Below are 23,267 nucleotides of genomic sequence, written 5' to 3'. Positions count from 1 at the left end.
GCCAAATTGCATCCACAGGTGTTTGTACTATCAGTAATATATGAAACTACACCTACTGGGCAAGGCTGAATGAGAAAAGCTGAAGGCATGCTTGTCTGATAGTGAACTTCCTGAGTGAATTACAGAATTATCCTGAATCAACTGATCTCAATCTTGCCTGCCCATTAGAATTATCACGATGGCTCACACCTGTAATTCCAGCACTTTAGGCGTCTGAGGCAGGAGGATCACCTGAGGTCAGGAGTTCGAGACCAGCCTGGCCAATATGGTGAAGCTCGTCTCTACTAAAAATACAAAAAAATTAGCCGGCGTGGTGGCGGGTGCCTGTAATTCTAGCTATGTGGGAGGCTGAGGCAGGAGAATCACTTGCACCTGGGAGATGGAGGCTGCAGCAAGCCGAGATAGCACCATTGCACTCTAGCCTGGGTGACCACAGGGAGGCCGTCTCAAAAAAAAAAAAAAAAAAAAAAAAAAAAAAAAAAAAAAAAAAAGAAGCAGCAGCAGCAAGAATTATCTAGAGAAACTTTACAAAAAAAAAAAAAAATACTGCTCCCTGGGCCATCCTATTAGATCTAAATTTCTTGAGGTGGGGACCAGGCATCAGTATTGTCTAAGAGATCTTGGGAGGATCTGAATGCTTAGCCAAGACTGATAACCTTGTTCTAAGACAGTGTTTCTCAATGTTTAATGCGCATACCAATCACTTAGGGATCATGTCAAAATGCAGATTCTGAATTGGTGTGTCTGGAATTAGGTCTGATAGTCTGCATTTTCTATGAGCTCTCAGGTGATGTCAATGCCACTCATCTATGGGCCACACATTAAGCAGCGAGGTTCTAAAGCAATAGATGTCAGCTGGAAACATATGGAGAGGAGGATGAGATAAGCAAGGGTGGGCAAGCAAGAATTCACATGACATTCCAGGCAACTCATGAGGAAAATCACTCGGCAGAGATGTAACTTCCCAGGAGGGGACCAGGGAGGTAAACAGGTACCTGATCACAGAAGGTCAGGCTAAGGACTTGGACCATTACTGTGTAAGCAATGGGGAGTCACTGCAGATCTCCAAAGATGGGAATGATGCATACAAGGCAGCACTTTATGAAGGTGGATTCTGGCTACAGTACTCAGAACAGACTGGATGGGAGAGGAGGGTCTGACTGAATGAAAGCCAGGAAAACCATTTAGATAATCTTACATCCAATTAGGATATCAACAACGGAAATGAAGAGCAACAGTAAAGAACAGTGGCTGGCCAGACAAAATGGCTCACATCTGTAATCTCGATACTTTGGGAGGCCAAGGTGAGAGGATCACTTGAGTTCAGGAGTTTGAGACCAGCATGGACAACATAGGGAAACCCTCTCTCCACAAAAAATAAATAAATAAATAAAATTAGCTGGATACGGTGGCATGCGCCTGTGGTTGCAGCTACTCAGGAGGCTGAGACGGGAGGATCACTTGAGCCTGGGAGGTTGGGGCTGCAGTGAGCCGAGATCGCATCACAGCACTCCAGCCTGAGTGACAGAGTGAGACTCTGTCTCAAAAAAATAAATCAATCAATAAAAAGTAACTCAAAATAAAGACCTAAACATCAGACCCAAAACCATAAAACTCCTAGGAAAAAAATCATAGGGGAAAAGCTTCATGACATTGAAGTTGGCAATAGATATGTTGAGAAAAGGACAGACATCAAAAGCAAGAACAGGCAAACCTAAAAACTTATGTTTTGTCCAAAGGACACAGCCAACAGAGTAAAAAGGCACTTACAGAATGGGAGAAAATGCTTGCAAAACATATATCTGATAAGGGGTTAATACTGAGAATATATAAACAACTTCAATAACAGTTTTAAAAGACCCAATTTTAAAATGGGCAAGGGACTTGAATTGACACTTCTCCAAAGACGACATATAAATAGCCAATAAGCATATGAAAATATATTGAACATCAGAAAACTGCAAACCAAAACTGCAATGAGATATAACCCCACACTTTCTAGAATAACTACTATCAAAAAAAAAAAAAAAAAAAAAACAGAAAATAATTAGTGTTGGCAAAGACATGGAGAAAAAAGAACCCTCGTATACACTGTCGGCAGGATTGTAAAATGGTGCAACTGCTTTGGAAAACAGTATGATGAGTCCTCAAAAAATTAAAAACAGGTTATCACATGATCTGCCAATCCCCTTCTAGGTATAGATCCATATCCAAAAGAAGGTCTCAAAGAGATATTTGCATAACCACGTTCATTGCAGCATTGTTCACAATAGCCAAGAGGCAAAAGCAACCTAATGTCCATCAGAAAAATGGGTTAAGAAAATGTGATACACATACACAATGAAATACTATTCAGCCTTAAAAAAGATGGAAATCCTGTCACATACTACAGCATGGATGAGCCTTAAGGATGTTATGCTAAGTGAAATAAGCCAGTCACAAAAAGACAAATATTGACAATTCCATTTACAGGAGGAATTTAAAGTATTCAAATTAATAGAAATAAAGTGGAAAGGTAGTGACCTGAGGCTGGGGAAGACAGAGAAGGGCAGCAGCCATTTAATGGGTATAGAATTTCAGTTTTGCAAGATGAAAAAGTTCTGGAGATCTGTTGCACAACAACGTGAATATACTTAACACTACTCAACTGTATACTTTAAAATGGTTAAGATGATTAAAAACAGCCAGGGTACTTAATGCCATCTTACTGTATATTCATATCTAAAATTACCATTAACCTCAAATGTCAAAATTATTGTAGAAAAGTCATAAATTGTATTTAATGTCTTTTTTTTGGGAAAAAAAAAGTATACGTGCTTAGGAAACAACCCAATATCCATCAACAGATGAATAAACAAAATGTGGCATATCCATAAAATGAAGTATTATTCACCCATAAAAAGGAATGAAGTAATGCTGGAGGGATGAAGAAAAAGGAGAGATATTGGTCAAGAACTTTCCATGACAGATGAATAAGTTCTGGAGACCTAATATACAGCATGGTGACTATAATGTATTTTATACTTAAAATCTGCTAAGAAAATAGATCTAGGCTGGGCATGGTGGCTCACACCTGTAATCCCAGCACTTTGGGAGGCCGAGGCGGGTGGATCACAAGGTCAGGAGATCGAGACCATCCTAACTAACATGGTGAAACCCCATCTCTACTAAAAATACAAAAATTAGCTGGATATGGTGGCACATGCCTGTATTCCCAGCTACTCGGGAGGCTGAGGCAGGAGAATCGCTTGAACCCAGGAGGTGGAGGTTGCAGTGAGCTGAGGTCGTGTCACTGCGCTCCAGCCTGGGCAACAGAGTGAGACTTCGTCTCAAAAAAAAAAAGAAAGAAAATAGATCTAAAGTGTTCTCACCACAAAATGGCAATTATGTGAGGTGATGGATATGTTTAGTTAGCTTAATTGTGGTAATCATTCCACAATATTTAAGTGTATCAAAACATGTTGTACATCTTAAGTCTACACAATTTTTACTTGTCAGTCATACTTCAATAAAGCTGGAGAGGGAAAGGAATGAAGTACCGATACATACAACATGGAGGAGGCTTAAGACATTAGACGAACTGAAAGAAGCCAGGCATGAAAGGCCACACATATTATGATTCCATTTATATGAAATGTCCAGAATAGGAAAACTCCAGAGACAGATGGCAGATTAGCAGTTGCCAGGGGCTGGGAATAGGGAAAATGGAGAGTGTTTGCTCATTGGTATGGGGCGTGTTTTTGAGATGATGAAAATGTTCTGGAATTAGATAGCAGTGACCGTTGCATTATCTTGGGAATATATTCAAAACCGCTAAAGTGTATGCTTTAAAAGGGTGAATTTTATGGTATGCGAAGTATATCACAATTTTTTAAAAGCATATATGCCTTAGAAAATCTATAATTTTTGACCTACTTTTCCTCAAATTCCTGTTCTATTCTTGCCATCATCATTCAGCCAGTTCCCAAAGCCGGTGACCCTAGAGTCTCTTCCGCAATGATCCTTCACTGTTTGTCCTGCACACCTCACGGCTGCTGCTGAACCCGGTAGCTGGAATTGGCATTGTCTTACTGTTTCAGTCTCCTCCCCCAGCCACTGTTGATTGGCCCAGGTTGAGCTCAGTTAATTAGCCTAAAGGCAGGCATGTGACCCAAGCCAGGTCTCCCTGACCTTTTCTCCTGGGAAGAGAGACTCACTCCCCTTCCGGAGGCAGAGCTGTACAATGTGAGGGAGGTGAGCTGCCACAATTCCCCCTACATGGATGACGTTGGTCTGAGAGAATAAAGCCGACCCTCAGTAGCATTCAGACCCCTAGTTCCAGCTCCCTCCTATGTTAAAGCAAGCCTGTCAATAGGCTTACCTTTTTGCTAAGTTAATGCAAGCTAGATACCGATTATTTGTAAGCAAAACCACTAACCAGTACACTCTCTGAATCCAGTGAGCCAAAGCCCTAATGAAACTGCCTCCTCCAACCTCCCACTGCAACAGCCTTCTTCTTCTTGGACTCCTTGCCTCCAGGCTCCACCTACCCGATCCCAACTAGGGCTGGATCAGTGACTCTAACCCCAAACACGGCCCTGCTCCTCCCCTGCTTGAAACACTTGATTGGAATGAAAAGATTAGCCAGGCACAGTGGAACATGCCCATAGTCCAAGCTACTCAGTAAGCTGAGGTGGGAGGACTGCTTAAGCCCTGGAGTTCTAGTCAGCTGTGATTGTGCCACTGCCCTCCACCCTGGCCAACAGAGTGAGATCCTATCTCTTTAAAAACAACAACAACAACGACAAACACTTAATTGGTCTTCCAGCTGCTCAGGTTAAAGTCCTTACTATTTGCCACTACAGAGCACAGTCAGGACCCTACCAACCTTTCCAGCCTCATCAATCCCCTTGCTCGCTGTGTGTGCATCACTTAACACTACTAAGCTTTGGTGTGTGCTGGTTCTTCTGCCTGAGTTGCTCTTCCTTCTGTCCATTTGTAAGACATGTATTCCTTCATTCTCCAGCTCAAACATCATCTTCTTTGGAAAAGCCACCATCCTCCAAAGCAAGGTCTCACCCTACTTTATTCCCTACATATAACTTTCATCACAACTACATGGACATAGGGCACGGAATGATAAACAAAGGAGACTCAAAAGGGTGGAGGGGAAGGAAGAGGGGTGGGTGATGTGAAATTATTGAGTATAATGTACATTATTTGGGTGATGAGTACCCTAAAAGCACTGGACTTAACTACACAATCTATCCATGTAACAAAATTACATATGTATCCCATAAATTTAAACATTTTTTTGGGGGGGTCAGAGTCTCAGTCTGTCGCCAGGTTAGAGTGCAGTGGCATGATCTCGGCTCACTGCAATCTCCAGCTCCCTGGTTCAAGCGATTCTCCTGCCTCAGTCTCCTGAGTAGTTGGGATTACAGGCACACACCACCACGCCCAGCTAATTTTTGTATTTTCAGTAGAGATGGGGTTTCACCATGTTGGCCAGGATGGTCTCGATCTCCTGACCTCGTGATCCACCCTCCTTGGCCTCCCAAAATGCTGGAATTACAGGCATGAGCCATGGCGCCTGGCCTGCCGCTCAGGTTTAACAAATAATTCTTTTAAAAAACATAATAACTCAGCCAGGTATGGTGGCTCACACCTATCATTCCAGCACTTCGGGAGGCTGAGGTAGCAGGATCGCTTGAAGCCAGAAGCTCAAGACCAGCCTGGGCAATGTAGTGAGACTCCTTTCTCTTTAAAAAAAAAAAAAAAAATTTAAATAGCAGGGCACACTGGTACACCACTAGGAGCTAAGACTGGTCAGAAGCTGAGGACTACTCATGAGGCTGAGGCAGAAGGATCACTTAAGCCCAGGAGGAGTTCAAGGCTGTAGGAGCCAAGATTGTGCCACTATACTCTTGCCTGGGCAACAGAGCAAGGCCCTATCTCTAAAATATATATATATACACACACATATATAAACTGTAGCAGATGCTGTCAGTGCCCCACCCATACATCCCCTCACACTGATCACACTTCAGTGCCCAGTAGCCTGACTCCCACCTACCAGCATCTGCATGTCTTGGCCTGACCGCTTCCCCTGGCCACTGAACCCATGGGGCAGGCTAGAAAGCACCTGGGAATTCATGTTCAAACACCCCACCCAAGCAGCCGTCAACCAATGACTAAAGAGAGCTGCTGTTTGAAGACCCCAGCTTCCTTACCTGGAGTGGGGATAACTGAGGCTCGTGTTCCATGCCGGCTTCCAAGGGCTTCCCCTGTGGGGTAAAGCTCCAGCTCTGCTCAGTGGAAACTGGCTTGGTAACGTCACCTCTGCTGATTGCCTTCTCTTCCCTGTCTCACTTCCTTGCTCCTCTAATGTCAGTTTCTTCACCTCTCAAACAAACTACTGGTGATTAAATGCTTTCTCAGGTTCTGCTTCTAAGGCAATAACAAAACTTAGCATTGCTATGGTCTTTACTGTGTCCCAGATACTAAACACTCAACTAAGCTTCAGAATCCCCCTGTAAGATAATCCACATTTTAGATAGGGGAAACAGAGGCATTACAAGGTTAAGAAACTTGCCCAAGGCCACAAAGCTAAGTAAATACATTCAGCATTTTTCACATTCTACTGCAACCATCTGTTGATGTGTCTCTCTTCTTCGCTGGACCATTAACCTCTCAGGGGAGAGATCGTTTTTATCTTTCTCTACAGCCCCAGCATGTAGTACAGAGCCAGGCACATAGCAGATGCTCAAGAGCTATAGGAGTTTTGAAAAGTGCCTGCACTCGGCCACCCAAACACGCTGTGTGCTTTTCCCGCCCGCCTCTGTGCCCCTTCTCAAGCAGGAATCCCCAAACACCTTTTCCACTATCCCACTTCCCCCCACCAACACACACACACAAACTTACACAAATGACAGTAATTCCTGATTCCTGTGCTGGCTGCCAAAATGAAGAATTCTATGGGGCAAGGCAGACATAAGACAGCATATGAGTCCTCTAAAGTCTAGTAAACAAACCCCATTGCTCATACATGAATCAGCGGCTGTTGGCCGGGCTGTTGTTTATGTACTTATTGTACTTTGAGAGGCTCTCATTTATCGTGGAACACCTGCCTTCCTCCCAGTGGCCTTCACTAACACTTGATTTTCAAATGGCGATGACATCCTACCCCTGATTTTATTGTCAATATGCACTTTGTCTAAATTCTGACCTCAGACCTCCCCATCTCCTACGCCAATCTCTATTTGGATCTACTGGGATTACACATCTATTTAATAAAAAAGAACTTCCTGGCCGGGCGCGGTGGCTCAAGCCTGTAATCCCAGCACTTTGGGAGGCCGAGATGGGCGGATCACGAGGTCAGGAGATCGAGACCATCCTGGCTAATACGGTGAAACCCTGTCTCTACTAAAAAATACAAAAAACTAGCCGGGCGAGGTGGCGGGCGCCTGTAGTCCCAGCTACTCGGGAGGCTGAGGCAGGAGAATGGCGTAAACCCGGGAGGTGGAGCTTGCAGCGAGCTGAGATCACAAGCCTTCAGGCAGCCTCTGTCCTGAACGCCTGACTTGAAACCGTGTCCACATCATCTTTACACTTAACTTGCACACGTGCTTCCCAGTCTGCGCTCCCCTCTCAAAGAGGGCACCACTATTCAGCATCAATCTCCTGGACTTGCTAGTCAGTCACACCCACTACACCAAAATCTGTCATCTTTATATTTTCTAATCTTTCTCTTCCCAGGCAACAAGTCCAACCAAAACCAGGTTAATTCTTCCTATCTCACCTCTTTCACTGCTGGTCTCTCCCCATCCCAAGCCCTGATCACACATCCCCCTGCTCAAAAACCCTCTTGGGGCTGGGAGCGGTGGCTCACACCTGTAATCCTAGCACTTTGGGAGACTGAGAAGGGTGGATCACAGGAGCTCAAGACCAGCCTAGTCAACATGATGATACCCCGTCTCTACTAAAAATACCAAAATTAGCCTGGCATGGTGGCATGCACCTGTAATCCCAGCTTCTCAGGAGGCTGAGGCAGGAGAATTGCTTGAACCCAGGAGGTGGAGGTTGCAGTGAGTCGAGATCACACCACTACATTCCAGCCTGGGCGACAGAGCGAGATTCTGTCTCAAAACAAAACAAAACAACACAACCACCCTCTAGGACTAGCTACTGCTGAAAGAATAAAAGCTAACCTCCACATCGCAGCATTCAAAACAGTCTCATTCTCCTCCTGACCTGTCTACCCACCTCCTCTCTCACTAATCTCTACCTCTAGACTCTCAAAACCCACTCCCAACGCATGACCCAACTCAGTCCTCCTCCAGGGGACACAGGTCTTTCCTGTCTCTGCCCTTCACCTTGGGGCTTTTCCCACTCCACATCTGAAAGCCCCCTGCAACTTCATGGACCTGGTGAAAACACAACCTCTGCCACCTCAGCTGATGTGCAGACATACCCCCTGCTAGTGGGGCTGCCAATAGGAATAAACACCCCCTTCTCCCTACTCCTCAGGTAAAACCCAATTTTCAAGTCATATTTTAAGGTCATGGTATTGGTAATTTAAGTTTCAAGCAGCAAACCAAATTGAAAACAATATCAACAAAAGGGAATTTATGACCTCCTATAACCAGGAAACTGTGCTAACTTCAGGCACAGCTGGCACAGTCAGATCCTGAACTCAAATGATCTTTCCCCTCTTCCTCTCCTAGCTCTACTTCCCTCTGGCTTCATTCTTAGGCCAGGCACTCTCTGCATTGAAGGACACAACCATTCACAATCTAGTAGAAAGACAGACATTCTTTCCCCCATCATCCATCTTGAAAATCTCAGGAAAGGCTGCCTGGCTCCATTAGGGCCACACATCCACCAAGGATGCTATTTTGGCTAATATAAGATATTGATATTAGACCAGAATGGGAAGGATGAGGAGAGAAGCCGGGGTATTTCTGTCCCACCCTAACCCCTGCTCTCTGCCTCAGATTGTGTCCCTGGCAGCTGCCTCCCCCCTCCAGGGCCTCCTTCCTCTGAGGTCCTAGCTCTTACTCAACAACCCTGCCACAGGTCTAGTTCCCACAGAAGCCCCTGGGTTCTACTTAACATCGCCTCTTCCCCTAACCCTCCAGTCCTGAGGGTAACAGCAACTTCCTGCTATTGCTACTCCCTGGGTCAACTTACCATCTATCATCTATGCAACTAACTCCTTGTATTATAGTCTCTCTGTCTGAAATACGTTCACTGGCTTTTATTCCCTGATTAGACCTCAACTGATATAGAAATTGACAAAGCACAGGCCAACATGTAGACAGAAATGTGGAAAGTACAATATCAAGGAATAACAACCACCACCACCTTCTATTTCTTAAAGCTTCGCTATATACATCACCCACTACTCTACAAACTCGCTGGGTCTTCCTATCAACCCAGTGATGTGGGCACGTCTGTTATCTCCTTTTCACAGATGAGAAAACTGAGGCTTGGAGATGTTAAACAACTTGCTGTTACCAAGACTGTAAACAGTGGGGCTGAGATTCAAATCCAGACATGATTCCAGCATTAACACTTTTTTTTTTTTTTGAGACGGAGTCTCACTCCGTCGCCAGGCTAGAGTGCAGTGGCACAATCTCAGCTCACTGCAACCTCCACTTCCCCAGTTCAAGCGATTCTCCTGTCTCAGCCTCCCGAGTAGCTGGGACTACAGGTACACGCCACCATGCCCAGCTAATTTTTTGTATTTTTAGTAGAGACGGGGTTTCGCCATGTTGGCTAGGATGGTCTTGATCTCTTGATCTCGTGATCTGCCTGCCTCAGCCTCCCAAAGTGCTAGGACTACAGGAATGAGACCGTGCCTGGCCCGCGTGCACACCTTGAAACAGGAAGTGGAGGAGAAGCATTTCAAGCAGGGGGTTATCAACAGGATCAAGTGTTACCTATCAAGGGATCAGGTAAAATAAGGACTATAAAGCATCTACTGGATTTAGCAATAAAGAGGTCACTGAGGACCCTGAAGAACAGAGTCAGAAACCAGGCAGCAGGAGGCTGAGGAGTACATCAGAGGTCAGGAAGTGGAAGCAACGGCCAGAAACCTTCTCTTCAGAAAGTGTCTTGTAAAGAGGAGTCACAAAATAAGGCACAAGGCCAGGCACAGTGGCTCAGGCCTATAATCCAAGTGCTTTGGGAAGTTGAGGCAGGAGGATCACTTGAGGCCAGGAGTTCGAGACCAGCCTGGGAAACAAAGTAAGACCTTATCTCCACTCCCGCAAAAAAAAGGCACCAGATGGAGGAGAAAAGAACATCACAGCAGAGTTTCCTTTACTCTTTCTCTCTGCGTGTGCGCGTGCGTGTTTAATAGAGACAAGTTCTCACTATTTGGCCCAGGTTGGTCTTAAATTCCTGGGCTCAAGCGACTGTGTGTGTGTGTGTGTGTGTGTGTGTGTGTGTGTAATAGAGACAAGGTCTCACTATATTGCCCAGGCTGGTCTTAAATGCCTGGCCTCCAGCAATGTTCCTGCCTTGGCCTCCCAAAGTGCTGGGATTATAGGCAAGAGAGCCACCACACCCAGCCACTCTGTTTTAAAAATGAGAGCAACTTGGCCAGGCATGGTGGTTCACACCTGTAACCCCAGCATTTTGAGAGGCTGATGCTGGCAGATCACTTGAGCTCAACAGTTCAAGACCAGCCTGGCCAGCATGGCCAAACCCTGTCTCTACCAAAAACACAAAAATTAGCCAGGCATGGTGGTGCGCATCTGTGGTCCTAGCTACTCAGGAGGCTGAGACAGGAGAATATCTTGAGCCCAGGAGGCGGAGGTTGCAGTGAGCCAAGATCGTGTCACTGCACTCCAGCCTGGGTGACAAAGTCAGACACTGTCTCAAAAAAAACAAAAAAAAAAAGGGGGGGGAGAGAGCGCAACTTGAGCATGCTTAAATATTGATGGGAGTGAGCTGGTTGAGAGGGAGTCCAAAGATACAGGAGTAAGTTAGGAGGACAAGCAGAGCAGGGTCTACAAGAGGATCGGGGGTAGGGGGAGGGTCTACATCCTCAATCAGATTAGACTATCTCCTTGGAACGAGGGCCAGAAAGAAACCATGGCTACGGATTCAGATCATTCTGAAATTTGAAGAAGGGAAGTTCCTTTCTGGTGGCTTCTATCTTCTCTAAGGTGGAAGGTGAGGCGATCAGCAGAAGGGAGGGTGTAGTAGAAGGGTGGAGGGTATGAGGAGCAGAGAAAAGTTTCAGATAAACCACTGCACAGAACGGAGGGTCTGCGGAAACGAATGAGTGTCCAGGACCACTGAAGCCCCAGCTGTGGCTGAAACCTGCGAACTTACATTGGCAGCAACCTTTGAGCTTCCTGAGCACCCTGGTTGTAGATGAAAGACATGAACAAATGGAATGATCCAAGCTGGGTGTAAACAGAAGAAAGCAAGGGAACTGAATAGAGAGGCAGGAGCAACCACGAAGATGGGCCACAGAATCTAAAGGAGGTAGGGGAATCCAAGAGGTCACAGAACAGAACAGGTATAGTCAGTTGTTACCAACTCAGAGACCTGGAAAGCCAGGAGGGGAAAGCAAGACAAAACGATATATGTGGAGAGAAGGGAACCTTTGTACAATGTTGGTAGGAATGTAGATTGGTAAAGCCATTATGGAAAACAGTATGGAGGCTTCTAAAGAAATTGAAAATAGAACCACCATATGACCCAGCAATCCCTCTTCTGGGCACATACCCAAAGGAACTGAAATCAACATCTCATAAAGATATCTGCACTCCCACGTTCACTGCAGCATTATTCACAATAGCCAAGATATGGAAACAACCTAAGCAGGCCTCAATGGACGAACGGATAGAGAAACTGCGCTGTATGTGTACACACAAAACTGAATATTATTCAGCCCTAAAAAAGAATGACATCTTGTCATTTGCCATAACGTGAATGAGCCTGAAGGAAATTATGCTAAGTGCAATAAGCCGAACACAGAAAGAAAAACATTGCATGATCTCACTTATCTATGGAATCTTTTAAAAAATTCAAATATATAGAGATAGAACACAAAATAGTGGCTACCAAGGGCAGGTGGGAGAGGAAATGGGAAGATGTAGGCAAATGGATACAAAGTAGCAGATATGGAGGAGTGTACAGCTCTGGAGATCTAATGTAGAACATGATGACTAGAGTTATTAATAATAAAATTGTACTATACTTGACAATCATACGAAATGAGTCTATTTAGATGCTCTTGTCACAAAAACAAAATGAGTATGAGATGATGACTGTGATAATTTGCTCCACTATAGTAAACTTTTCTAACTATGTGTATCCCATAACATCAAGTTGTATACCTTAAATAAACACAATCAAATGTGATAATATCCAGTGGCACTATTTCAGAGCTGGAATCCTTCCAGGTATTACAATGCAGGGTGCGGCCATGGGAGAGGGCAGATGAACTGTTAAAAAGGTGAAGGTGCCTGGTGCAGTGGCTCACGCCTGTAATCCCAGCACTTTGGGAGACCAAGGCGGGCAGATCACCTGAGGTCAGGAGTTCGAGACCAGCCTGGCCAATATGGCTTGTAGTCCCAGCTACTCAGGAGGCTGAGGCAGGAAAATCGCTTGAACCCAGGAGGCAGAGGTTACAGTGAGCTGAGATCACAGTGAGCTGAGATCGCGCCACTACATAAGGAGGTCAAGAAACTGGTAATTTTGGAGACTCGGACAGATCAGCCATGTGAATGATTAAAGCCCCGTGGGGAGGACACGATTTGAGAAGACAGTAAGTTGGGGTCTAAAGATTTAAAGAATGAGAGTGAGAAGCTGTGAAGTTGGAAAATGACAAAGAAAACAGTAGTCGAAGGTCTGTAGTGGATATTTGTTTCCCGTTTGTCTAACATCTACTTCTTGATTTTGCTCTGGAAACCACCTCCTCCCTTCCCAGGCACAGAGGGGGCTTCCAAAATATTTGAAATTTTCTGTATCTTAATCTGGGGGTAGGAACATTTTATTATTCTTTAAACTCTACAGATAAGTTTTACTCTTTATATACACACATTGTTATAAACTTCATGTATATATTCCCCAATTTTAAAAAAATTCCTTTCCTCATTCCAAAGATAAGTACCTGATTCAGGTCTGTGCAATCAGAATCAGAGACTGGTTTAGGCGCCTGACCCAATTTAGACCAATGAGACACCAGCCCAGAGCTTTGGCCGGAACTATCAGGAAAGGAGTGCTCTCCTTCTGCTGGAGCTGGGAAGCTTGTTTATAGAACACATCCCTTCACTGGCGTGAGAACAAGGCTGACACAGAAGAAAGCGGAGCCAAGAGATGGAAAGTGACAGATCCCCGACATCATTGGAATACCTTGCTCCAGTCATTCCTGAAGCCAAAATACCTGGGCCTTTTCAGCAATGTGAGCCAGTAGATTTTTATTTTCCTATATCCAGTTTGCATTTAGCTCATATCCTTTTAACTAATAAAGAATCCTAACTAATTCAGGGGCTCAAGGTAGTCTCAGCTGAACAGCCTATGTGATCCTTTTCAATACATAATCGAACTACGCCCCCCTCCTGCTCAAGACCCTGAAATGCCCCCTGTCCATGCTAACTTCCCACCCCATGGCCCTGACAGTAAAGGCCAAAGTCCTCAGGGTGACCGGCCACACTCAATATAATCTGACCCCTCCCTTCTCTGCCCCCAGCCTCTAACTGTCCAATGCTCACTCTGCCCAGCCATATTGGCCTCTAGGCTGCTCCCTGACATACCGGCCCTGTGCCTTCCAGCCTCTGCTTCCGCTGGTCCCTCCCCCAACACTCTTCAGATACTCACCCACTAACTCCCTCACCTTCCAGTCTGCTCAAATGTCAAGTTCTCAACAAGGCCTGCCAAATCCTCTTCCTCGTGGCCAGTTCTCCTTTTTCCTCCTTCCATAGCATTTACTGTGCAATACAGTACAAACACACTGAAATGTATCCAGTGAGGGCAGAGTTTTCAGCTAACTTATTCAAGTTCCTAGAACAGTGCCTGGCTCATAGTAGGCCTTCAAATATGTATCAAATGAACAAAAAGAACGACAGGAGCCTCAAAGGAGCAGAGCCTGGTTTGTAAAAGGTGATGGAGGAAAAGCCTTCTCTATTTTGAAGACTTCAGAGGATGTCTAAGTGACCTAAGGGGGCAGGAAATAGATGAAGAGTTCAGAGAAGAGATTGAGGATGTGGGAAGAGGTGTTAGCCACACAATGGGGCTTAAGAATCCAGTATTAAGTTTTGGGAGGGGCACAGAAGTTGGAGGCTGAGTCAGAGGAGAAGCAGCCTGGAACAATTTGCAGATGAAAGTTAAAAAAGCAGAGTAAGGCTAGGCGATGTATTTACATTTTAGATGGAGACAGCCATATAAGGTCCAGTGAGGCTCACGCCTGTAATCCCAGTACTTTGGGAGGCTGAGGTGGACAGATCACCTGAGGTCAGAAGTTTGAGACCAGCCAGGCTAACATGGTGACACCCCATCTCTACTAAAAATACAAAAATTAGCCAGGTGTGGTGGCGGTCACCTGTAATCCCAGCTACTCAGGAGGCTGAGGCAGGAGAATCACACGAACCCAGGAGGCAGAAGATGTAGTGAGATTCCACCACTACACTCTAGCCTGGGCAACAGCAAGACTCTGTCTCAAAAAAAAGAAAAAAAAAAAAAAAGGTGAGTTTAGCAGGCATCAAAAGAATTAGTCCTGGCAACCTCTGGTAGATAGAAAGGATTCCTCCTTTGGGAGCCTATGAAGGGAGGCATCACACCATGATTTGAAAAATTTGAGAAACTGGTAGACAGTCCATCATATTTGGTCTTTCTCTTCTACCCAAGCACTACAGAGTTCATTCACAAGTGTCAGCTGGACCAAGACACAAGGCTACCCTGTTCATAGCACCATCTTGGCCCCTCAGAAAGCAATTCCCCTCTGCATAATAACCCTGTACTATGATCAGCCTGTCAAATCTTCATTCCTCTAGCCCAGAACTGACCCAGAATCCTGTCATCCAGGATCACAACCCTAGTATCTAATAAGACAAAACTGGCTTCTTTTCAAAGACAGACCATAGCACTGAAGTGTCCTACCACCCCTTTGATGACCCTCATGCTGCTGAGGCAGGAGAAAGCCAGCCACAGGGAAGGCTTCCTTCTTCTGGCTCTGACTCACCTCTGTGGCTTGCTAGCTTCTCTCTACAGAAATTTCTTCAGAGTTATGAGACCATACGGGGATGCCAAGATTCAAGGAAAATGTTACTCCTAGTCAGAGAAAGAAATTACAATGCTTAGCCTCTAAGGAAAAGTGGCTTACTATAAATCGGGCCCTTGAGAATGGTGTCATTTAGATGCTCCCCACAGCTGTTAGGAGATTTAATAAATATTCAATAATTAGGCCAGGCACCGTGGCTCACGCCTGTAATCCCAGCACTTTGGGAGGCCGAGGCAGGCAGATCACTTGAGGCCAGGAGTTCGAGACTAGTCTGGCCAACATAGCGAAACCTCGTCTCTACTAAAAATACAAAAATTACCCGGTCAAGGTGGCACACGCCTGTAATCCCAGCTACACGAGAGGTGAGGCACGAGAATCACTTCGACCAGGGAGGTGGAGATTGCAGTGAGTCAGGATCAGGCCACTGCACTCCAGCCTGGGTGACAGAGTGAGTCTCTGTCTCAAAAAATACGTATATATTCAATAATTAAGAATGCCTCCAAGACTCAACCTCCCACACAGAACAGACCCTTTAAAAGAAGCCATCAGTAATTAGACCTGAGACTGACTTCTTGACCACTAACTAGATCTTGGTGGTACGGAGAATTTGTCTTCCAAGTACTTACTAGTAAAACACCCATACTTCTGAGTCAGGTATCATCCATGAGTGATTCGTTAAGCAAATATTTAAAATAGCTATCTGTAGTAGTCAGTCTCCAAGATGGCCCAATGATCCCCACCTCTTGGTATGCACACCCTGGTATTCACACCATCTCCCCACATTGTACCAGTGTCAATCTGTGTGACCGACAGAATACATCAGAGGCATGTCATTTCCAAGGTAAGTTATGCAAGACTGGCTAGAGTCTTGGGCTCTCTTGGATCACTTGCTCTCGGGAGAAAACCAGTTGCCACATCCAACAGCCCTATGGAGAGTAACTAAGGCCTGCCAACAGCCATGTGAGTGAGCTTAGAAGTGGATCCTCCCCTAATCCAGCCTTCAGATGACTGCAACCTCAAGAAAGGCCTAATTCAGAACCACTCAGATTGTCCCACAGACACTATTTCCAGGTGGTAAGTTTTGGGGTAATTTGCTACACAGCAATAGATAATTAATTCAGTATCCTACAGAGAACTGAGAAGGAAATGAGGTTTAACCCCAGTTCCTACACTATTTTAAGACCAATTTTTGTCCATAAGAAAGCAAATTTATTCAGTCATTCAACATTTTTTGGAGACAGGGTCTCACTCTCTTGCCCAGGCTGGAGTACAGCGGTGCAATCATAGCTCACTGCAGCCCTGAACTCCCGGGCTCAAGCAATCCTCCAGCCTCAGCCTCCCTGAGTAGCCTGGACTACAGGTGCATGCCACCATAGTGTGTGTGTGTGTGTGTAGTGTGTGTGTGTGTGTAGATGGGGTCTCAATATGTTGCCCAGGCAGGTCTCAAACTTTTGGCCCAGAGCAATCATCCTGCCTCAGCCTCCCAAAGTGCTGGTATTACAGTTGTGAGCCACTGCACCCGGCCTCCATTAGCTTTTTTAAATTTTCCTGTCCCTAATGCTTTGGAACTTCACTCCCAGCTTTCACAAACCCTGTGCAGAAGGTACATCAAGTCAAGTCCCACTCTCTAGTGATTTTAAGTGCTGCAAGGCGGGCAGGTTATATTTTCTCATACTCATTTTTTTACTGTACCACATGGTGTCCCCTCTGACGGGAGAAGAAAGTTAGGTCCCCTGCTCCCATTAATATTGGGACAAGGGGGAATCCATTTAGTATTTTACTAGGGAGAGAAAATCTTGATCACAAGACCTGAGAACAATGCTAATTTCTGCAGTTAGCGACTAAGCGACGGCAGGAGCGAGGATACAATCACTGCTCAAGTCCCCTTCACAGCTGAAATGGCCATGGGGATAGGGAGGAGGCCGTCCCTTACCCCTGCCTGGACTCTGCTGTGTCTCCAAGCAGCAGGAGGGTTGTGCTGCTCCAAGAAAATCTGGAGCCTCCCTCTGTACAAAGAAGGTCAAAGGGCGAGCTTTCTTTCCATCAACCACAAAACCAGCCGCTGCCAAACCTAAACAGAGTGGTAGGCCGTCGGAGGTGAATGGAGCCCCAGACAGAAAACCACAACGAGGCTCTCCTCCCGCCGCCGGCTGGGGTCTGAGTCAGGTGACTCCTCAGGACAAACAGCAAACCTAAACAAAGATCACTCCCCACATGACTGACTCGGGGGAAGAAGACTCTCGCTGTAAGCCCAGGGCTGCCCGGTCCCAGCACGGAAAGCCATGAACTCCTGCTTCTGTGCAGTCTCGGGAAACTGGAGGAGCTACAAGTTATGCAGCAGCTCAGCCTGCAGGGATGCACCTGGAGGAACTCGGAACCCCATCCGAGGACACAGGCGCCCTGCCCTGCACACACGCCTCCCGCCCCAACACGCAGGCTGGACCCCTCCCCACCAGCTGTCACCGGCGCTCGCGACCAGTCACAGGCAGCGAAACCCGTCCCTCTGCGGCTGCGACCCCGCGGAGGCGGCAGAGGAGACGCTTTCGCCGAGAGCTCCGGGGCCAGGGCACGCCAGTCCCCCGGGAAGGGGCGGCAGGGTGGGCGCGGCCCCAGGCCCAGGAAGGCTCCGGATCCATCATCCCCCCAACGGGGAGCGAAATAAGCCTCCCAGACCCCAGCCCCAGGCGCCCCACCTTGTCACCGAAGCTGCGGGCCATCAGCAGGTCCGGGCTGGGCGTGCTGTCACCACCCACGGCCTCCTCGCTGCTGGAGCCGGCCAGCGGGTGCGGCATGTCGCGCAGGGAGTGGGGCCCCGTGGACGGCAGGGCCTTGGGGGGCCCGCCCGCCATGGCGCGCACCGCTCGGGACGCGCCGCCGCCGCTTCCTCCTGCTGCCCGCCGCTGCGAGCTCCCCGAGCGCCCCGGGCCGAGCCCCGCTCGGCCGCCGCTCAGCCCGAGGCCTTCCACCGGCCGGGCCGGGAGCCGCTGCCACCCGCCGGCTAGTGTCTGCCGGCGCTGAGACGCTCAGCTCCGCGCCGCGCGTCCCCGCTCCGCGCCCGAGCCCGCCGCGGGTCCGCTGGCAGCACGGCCGCGGCGCCCAGCCCGCACAGCCACGCCGCCCACCCGCTCCGGCCCCGCCCCCGAGGCGCCGCGGCTGCCCGGGAGGGGGCGGGGAGGGCGGGGGGAGCGGGGAGGGGGCACGTGGGGAAGGAGGGAGGGAGGGAGGGAGGGAGAGAGGGAGGGAGGAGGTGCAGCCCCGCCCCCGCCCGGCAGGAAGTGCGCTGTGGGCCTCTGCGTCTGTCCTCCCAGTGTCCAACGTTGCCTCGCGGAGGCCGCCGTGCGGAGCAAATGTCTAACGGAAATCAGAGGTGGAAAAGAGGTTGGAGGAGCCTGCTCCGTTCCACTCGCTTTTACTGATGCGCCCACCAGCAGCCACGCTTGGGGCTGGAGGCTTTGAGGACACGCACGTGAGTCAGGGTCTTATGGCCTCTAAGGCACGCGCAGGAAGAACCCGAAATAGACGGAATTACGACCCATATCGGAAGAATAGCATAAAGGGCGACGAGGCTCAAAGGAGCTAGAGGACATCGGGTGGGGAACCTGGAAGGGGCTTCAAGGAGGGGGTGTGGGGAGTCTTCAGCCTCACTCTGAGGTCCCCATTGTGTCTTGCTTCTGCAACTGACCAAGGTTTGTGTAAAGTCAAACCTCAGAAGAGTGAGCATGAGGATAGAGCTGCAAATGATATACGACTCTTCAACTCACACTTTCGCCGAAGAGACTTTTGAAAGAACCATGAGGTTCAAGTTATTTTTCATGCATTTGTGTTTCCTTTCCAGGCCTTGGGCTGAGCTGATTCTCAGCTTTATTTGCTGGCATGGTGCAAATAGTCAAGGTGTTACTTCCAGCCCATTGGGGTGTAGATTAACCTCCTTTTTCCACCTTACCTGTCCCTAGATCTTCTGTTTCCAAGGCCAAGTCTTTAAAGGGTTTTCAGTCCCTCTAGCAAAGTAATGGGTAGGGAGGCTTATCGTGAGGGACCACATTTTCCCTACCCATTCCAAACTCAAAGGTTTGCCTAGCTTTACCTGCTAAAAGGTGATGACAGATTTTGACTCTGGGATTCACTAAGGCCTCTACCACAGTTTTCTCTAGAAACAAGTAGAAGAGAATGCAGAGGGTTGAAACCTACCCAAAATATCAGTCAGAGACTCTGAGCTTCAAAGACCTTCCCTTGTTTCCCCCAATGTAATTTATATAGGGCTGGACCCTTAGTCCTCAAGCTGTCATCTTTATCTCCTCCACGTAAGCCTGCCTTGGCTGGGAAAAAAATAGCATTCAAAGGGCACTGGGAACAATTTTAAATGGTGCATCTAAGGAATGCCAACTTCTGGTCCTCTTGGAGTTGGATTAAAATTGTTAACACTTTCACATTCAAGGACTGCTTACAACTACTACAGACCCTATTATCTGTTCTTCTGAATTAGCATTAAAACAAATAGCACAATATAACTAGAAATGAGTATTCTATAGATGTATAACATAGGTTTTTCTTATTGAATGGTGCTACTTATTTTAACAACCAGGCTGCCTTAAATATGATGGAGATCTGTGTGGATTAAGACTCTATACAAGCTTTCTCTTTAGGGCACCAGGGGAAAGTGAAAAAAGAACCACATTTGAATTCTGCTTTGTCACTACAAGTGGGTGACCATAAGCAAGTTACTAACCTCAGTGAACCTGTTCCTAACCTGAAAAGCAGGAGAATGGAGAGCAGGTAATAATACCTTATGAGATGGTTGTGAGAGTTAAATAGCATTCTTTATGTCATAGTCCTAGCAAAGTGCTGCCATGGAATAGATGCTCCCTAAATGTTAACTACCTACCTTCCCTTCCCTTTCTGTCAGACTTTTTCTACTATTCTTATGAAATAATAAAGAGTTTTTGTAATTAAATATGCTTTACTATTCTGAGTAGGGTCTGGTTGAATATATATATATCAGGTAGGGTGCCTCACACCTGTAATCCCAGCACTTTGGGAGGCCAAGGTGGGAGGATCACTTGAGCCTATAAGTTCAAGACCAGCTTGGGCAATATAGTGACACCCCCATCTCTATAAAAAATGTAAAAATTAGTCCAGCATGGTGGCACGTAACTGTAGTCCCAGCTACCCAAGAGGCTGAGGTGGAAGGATTGCTTGAGCCTGGGAGGTTGAGGGTGCAATGAGTGAGATTGTACCACTGTACTTCAGCCTGGGCAACAGAAGGAGACCCTGTCTTAAAAATATATATACGCACATATACATATATATATTTGTGTGTATATATGTGTGTATACATTGTGTGTGTGTGTGTATGTTGACCTCCAAAGTCCTCCATTTGCTCAGTTTAGATTGGAGTACCACTTATCTAGGCTCCCAACAAAAAAAGGGCCCAGATCCAGAATTCCTAAAAGGCCATATGAAATAGTTTATTACAGTTTATTTATGTATTTTCCAGTTTTCTGGTTAGTCGATGGCAGCTGGCCACAATTATCCAGTGGGTAGTCAAAACTAAAGAAAGTGAATTTGTATGGAAAGTATTTTGGTAGAAAGTTTCCACCATGAAATTTAGCCCAGCCCTGCCCATTCATACTCACCATTTCCTGTGGTATTTCAGTGTTCCCTGTGGTGGGAAATTGTCACTGAAATAACATAAGTGTCCCAGAGCATGTGATTTTGCTTCTACTAAAAGGTTTGTTTTTTGTTTCTTTTTGTTTTGTTTTGTTTTTTTGGAGACAAGGTCTTGCTGTGTCGCCCAGGCTGGAGTGCAGTGGAGCGATCTCAGCTCACTGCAACCTCTGCCTCCCCGGTTCAAGCAATTCTCCTGCCTCTCAGCCTCCACAGTAGCTGGGATTACAGGCGTGTGCCACCACGCCCGGCTAATTTTTGTATTTTTAGTAGAGACAGGGTTTCACCATGTTGGCCAGGCTAGTCTCGAACTCCTGACCTCAAGTGATCTGCCCGCCTCGGCCTCCCAAAGTGCTGGGATTACAGGCTACTAAAAGTTTTAAAAGCAGCATGGTGCTAAGGAGGAAAGGAGGAAACGTGTAACGTTTCTCCGTCAGAGCAGAAGGCTCTGGTGTTTGTTGGAATTTACGGATTTCTAGGGTTGAGCTGAGGAAGACAGTGGATGTATGTGTGTGCATGAGGGGCGAGGGAGGTCCCCAGTGCCACCAGAACCCAAGAACACAGCATGGAGCCCTCCCAATCCATAAGGAATCTTAGACACTTAGGCTGGCACCTTTCAGGAGACAGGGCTTTGGGCCCCAGAATTTAGTATGCTTACCAAACAAATCCTATCAACCTCACTAGCAAGCCTGTCAGGGCTGCATGTGAGCACCCAGACCTCAGAAACAAAGCAGTCTCAATGCATCACTCGCTCATTCTCTCCCCTGGTACAGCGTGTGCTTAGGCCTTCTTCGTGTTTGTATTAGCCGCTTATCCTCTGGTGGTTTTTAGTACAATCATAGCTTTATTCTATATGGCATCCCAAGCCCTGCCTCAGAATAACACCACCACTTCTGAAGTGGACGGCTGGTGAGGACAAAGGACATTTTCAGAGAGCATTCAGGATGACATGTCGCAAACCACAGAGGGCTGTCTCAAACAAGGGGGGCAAGTGAGAAGGCACAATCCCCAACAGAGACAAAATTGTGTGGACAATTTAATTCAGCCAATGATGTCCCAGGAAAGAAACAAGGTCCATTTGAGTCCAGGATCTGAACAGTTTTGCAAACAAGAAATTGGAACTTGCTACTGAACCAGCAGAGGGGCTTGTGGGTGAATGAGAGCACCATTTTATCTCTCCATATAGAAAAGCTCCTGGCTTGCAAAGCATGAAAACCCCAATGCAGTGAGTTATACAATACAATCATGGAGTCAGTGTTGCGAATCTCAAACTTCGGGTGCCTAACAATCACTTGTGAGCTTGTTAAAATGCAAACTTCCAGGCCCCACATCAAGAGATTCTGCTTCTGGAGTGAGGCCTGGAATAATTTTTAATTTAAATTAATTTTTAATTTTAAAAAAATGTTAACAATCTCTTAGGTGATGCTTACACTGATGCTGATCTGCAGACTATATCTTGAGAAACATTGTTCTCTTAGCTCCTTCCATTTATCTCGCTCGCTCTCTCTCTCTTTTAACCTAGCATCAATCCATCAAGATCCTTCCATTTTTCTTTTCTTTCTTTTTTTTTTTTTTTGTGAGACAGTCTCACTCTGTCACCCAGGTTGGAGTGCAGTGGTGCAATCTCGGCTCACTGCAACCTCCACCTCCCGGGTTCAAGCAATTCACCTGCCTCAGCCTCCCAAGTAGCTGGGATTACAGGTGCACACCACCACGCCCAGCTAATTTTTGTATTTTTAGTAGAGATGGGGTTTTGCCATGTTGGCCAGGCTGGTCTCAAACTCCTGACCTCAGGTGATCCACCTATTTTGGCCTCCCAAAGTGCCGGGATTACAGGTGTGAACCACTGCGCCAGCTTCTCTCTCTCTCTCTTAACCTAGCATGAGTCCATCCAGATCCTTCCATTTTTCTTTTCTTTTTCTTTTTTTATTTTGAGACAAAGTCTTGCCCTGTTGCCCAGGCTGGAGTGCAGTGGTGTGATCTCAGCTCACTGTCACCGCTGCCTCCCGGATTCAAGTGATTCTCCTGCCTCAGCCTCCATGTAGCTGGGATTACAGGCGCACACCACCACGCCCAGCTAATTTTTGTATTTTTAGTAAAGATGGGGTTTCACCATGTTGGCCAGGCTGGTCTCGAACTCCTGACCTCAAGTGATCTGCCCACTCCAGCCTCCCAAAGTGCTGGGATTATAGGCGTGAGCCACCACTCCCAGCCAAGATCCTTCCATGTTTCTGAACCATAAATTGACATTCCAAACCTTTAAGTGCTTACTTTAAATACATTTCCTGTTTGAAAACTTGCTTAGAAAGCAGTTTTCTATTAGAAAATTATATTACAAGGTCCTTTTGCTCCTAAACTTTTATGATTATTTTTAGTGAGCATT

General features: G+C 46.7%; 2 protein-coding genes across 2 annotated transcripts in view; one reads left to right on the top strand and one right to left on the bottom strand.

Annotated features, from left to right (window-relative positions):
- The window catches only part of LOC105481086 (sorting nexin family member 30), a 124,691-nt gene extending 106,367 nt beyond the window's left edge, over positions 1-18,324 (bottom strand). Inside the window, exon 1 of the mRNA XM_011740381.3 lies at positions 17,914-18,324. Within this exon, the coding sequence (XP_011738683.1) occupies positions 17,914-18,069 (156 nt within the window). The 5' untranslated portion in view covers positions 18,070-18,324. The remainder of the gene's footprint in view (positions 1-17,913) is intronic.
- A 170-nt stretch (positions 18,325-18,494) lies between these two features.
- The window catches only part of INI (INTS3 and NABP interacting protein), a 65,342-nt gene continuing 60,569 nt past the window's right edge, over positions 18,495-23,267 (top strand). The window contains exon 1 of the mRNA XM_071078184.1: positions 18,495-18,686. The gene's annotated coding sequence lies outside the window, so the exon portion shown is untranslated. The remainder of the gene's footprint in view (positions 18,687-23,267) is intronic.

The sequence above is a fragment of the Macaca nemestrina genome, chromosome 14 (genome assembly GCF_043159975.1).
Source record: "Macaca nemestrina isolate mMacNem1 chromosome 14, mMacNem.hap1, whole genome shotgun sequence".
In the NCBI taxonomy this organism is placed as follows: domain Eukaryota; kingdom Metazoa; phylum Chordata; class Mammalia; order Primates; family Cercopithecidae; genus Macaca; species Macaca nemestrina.
This window is presented reverse-complemented; position numbering and strand designations above follow the sequence as displayed.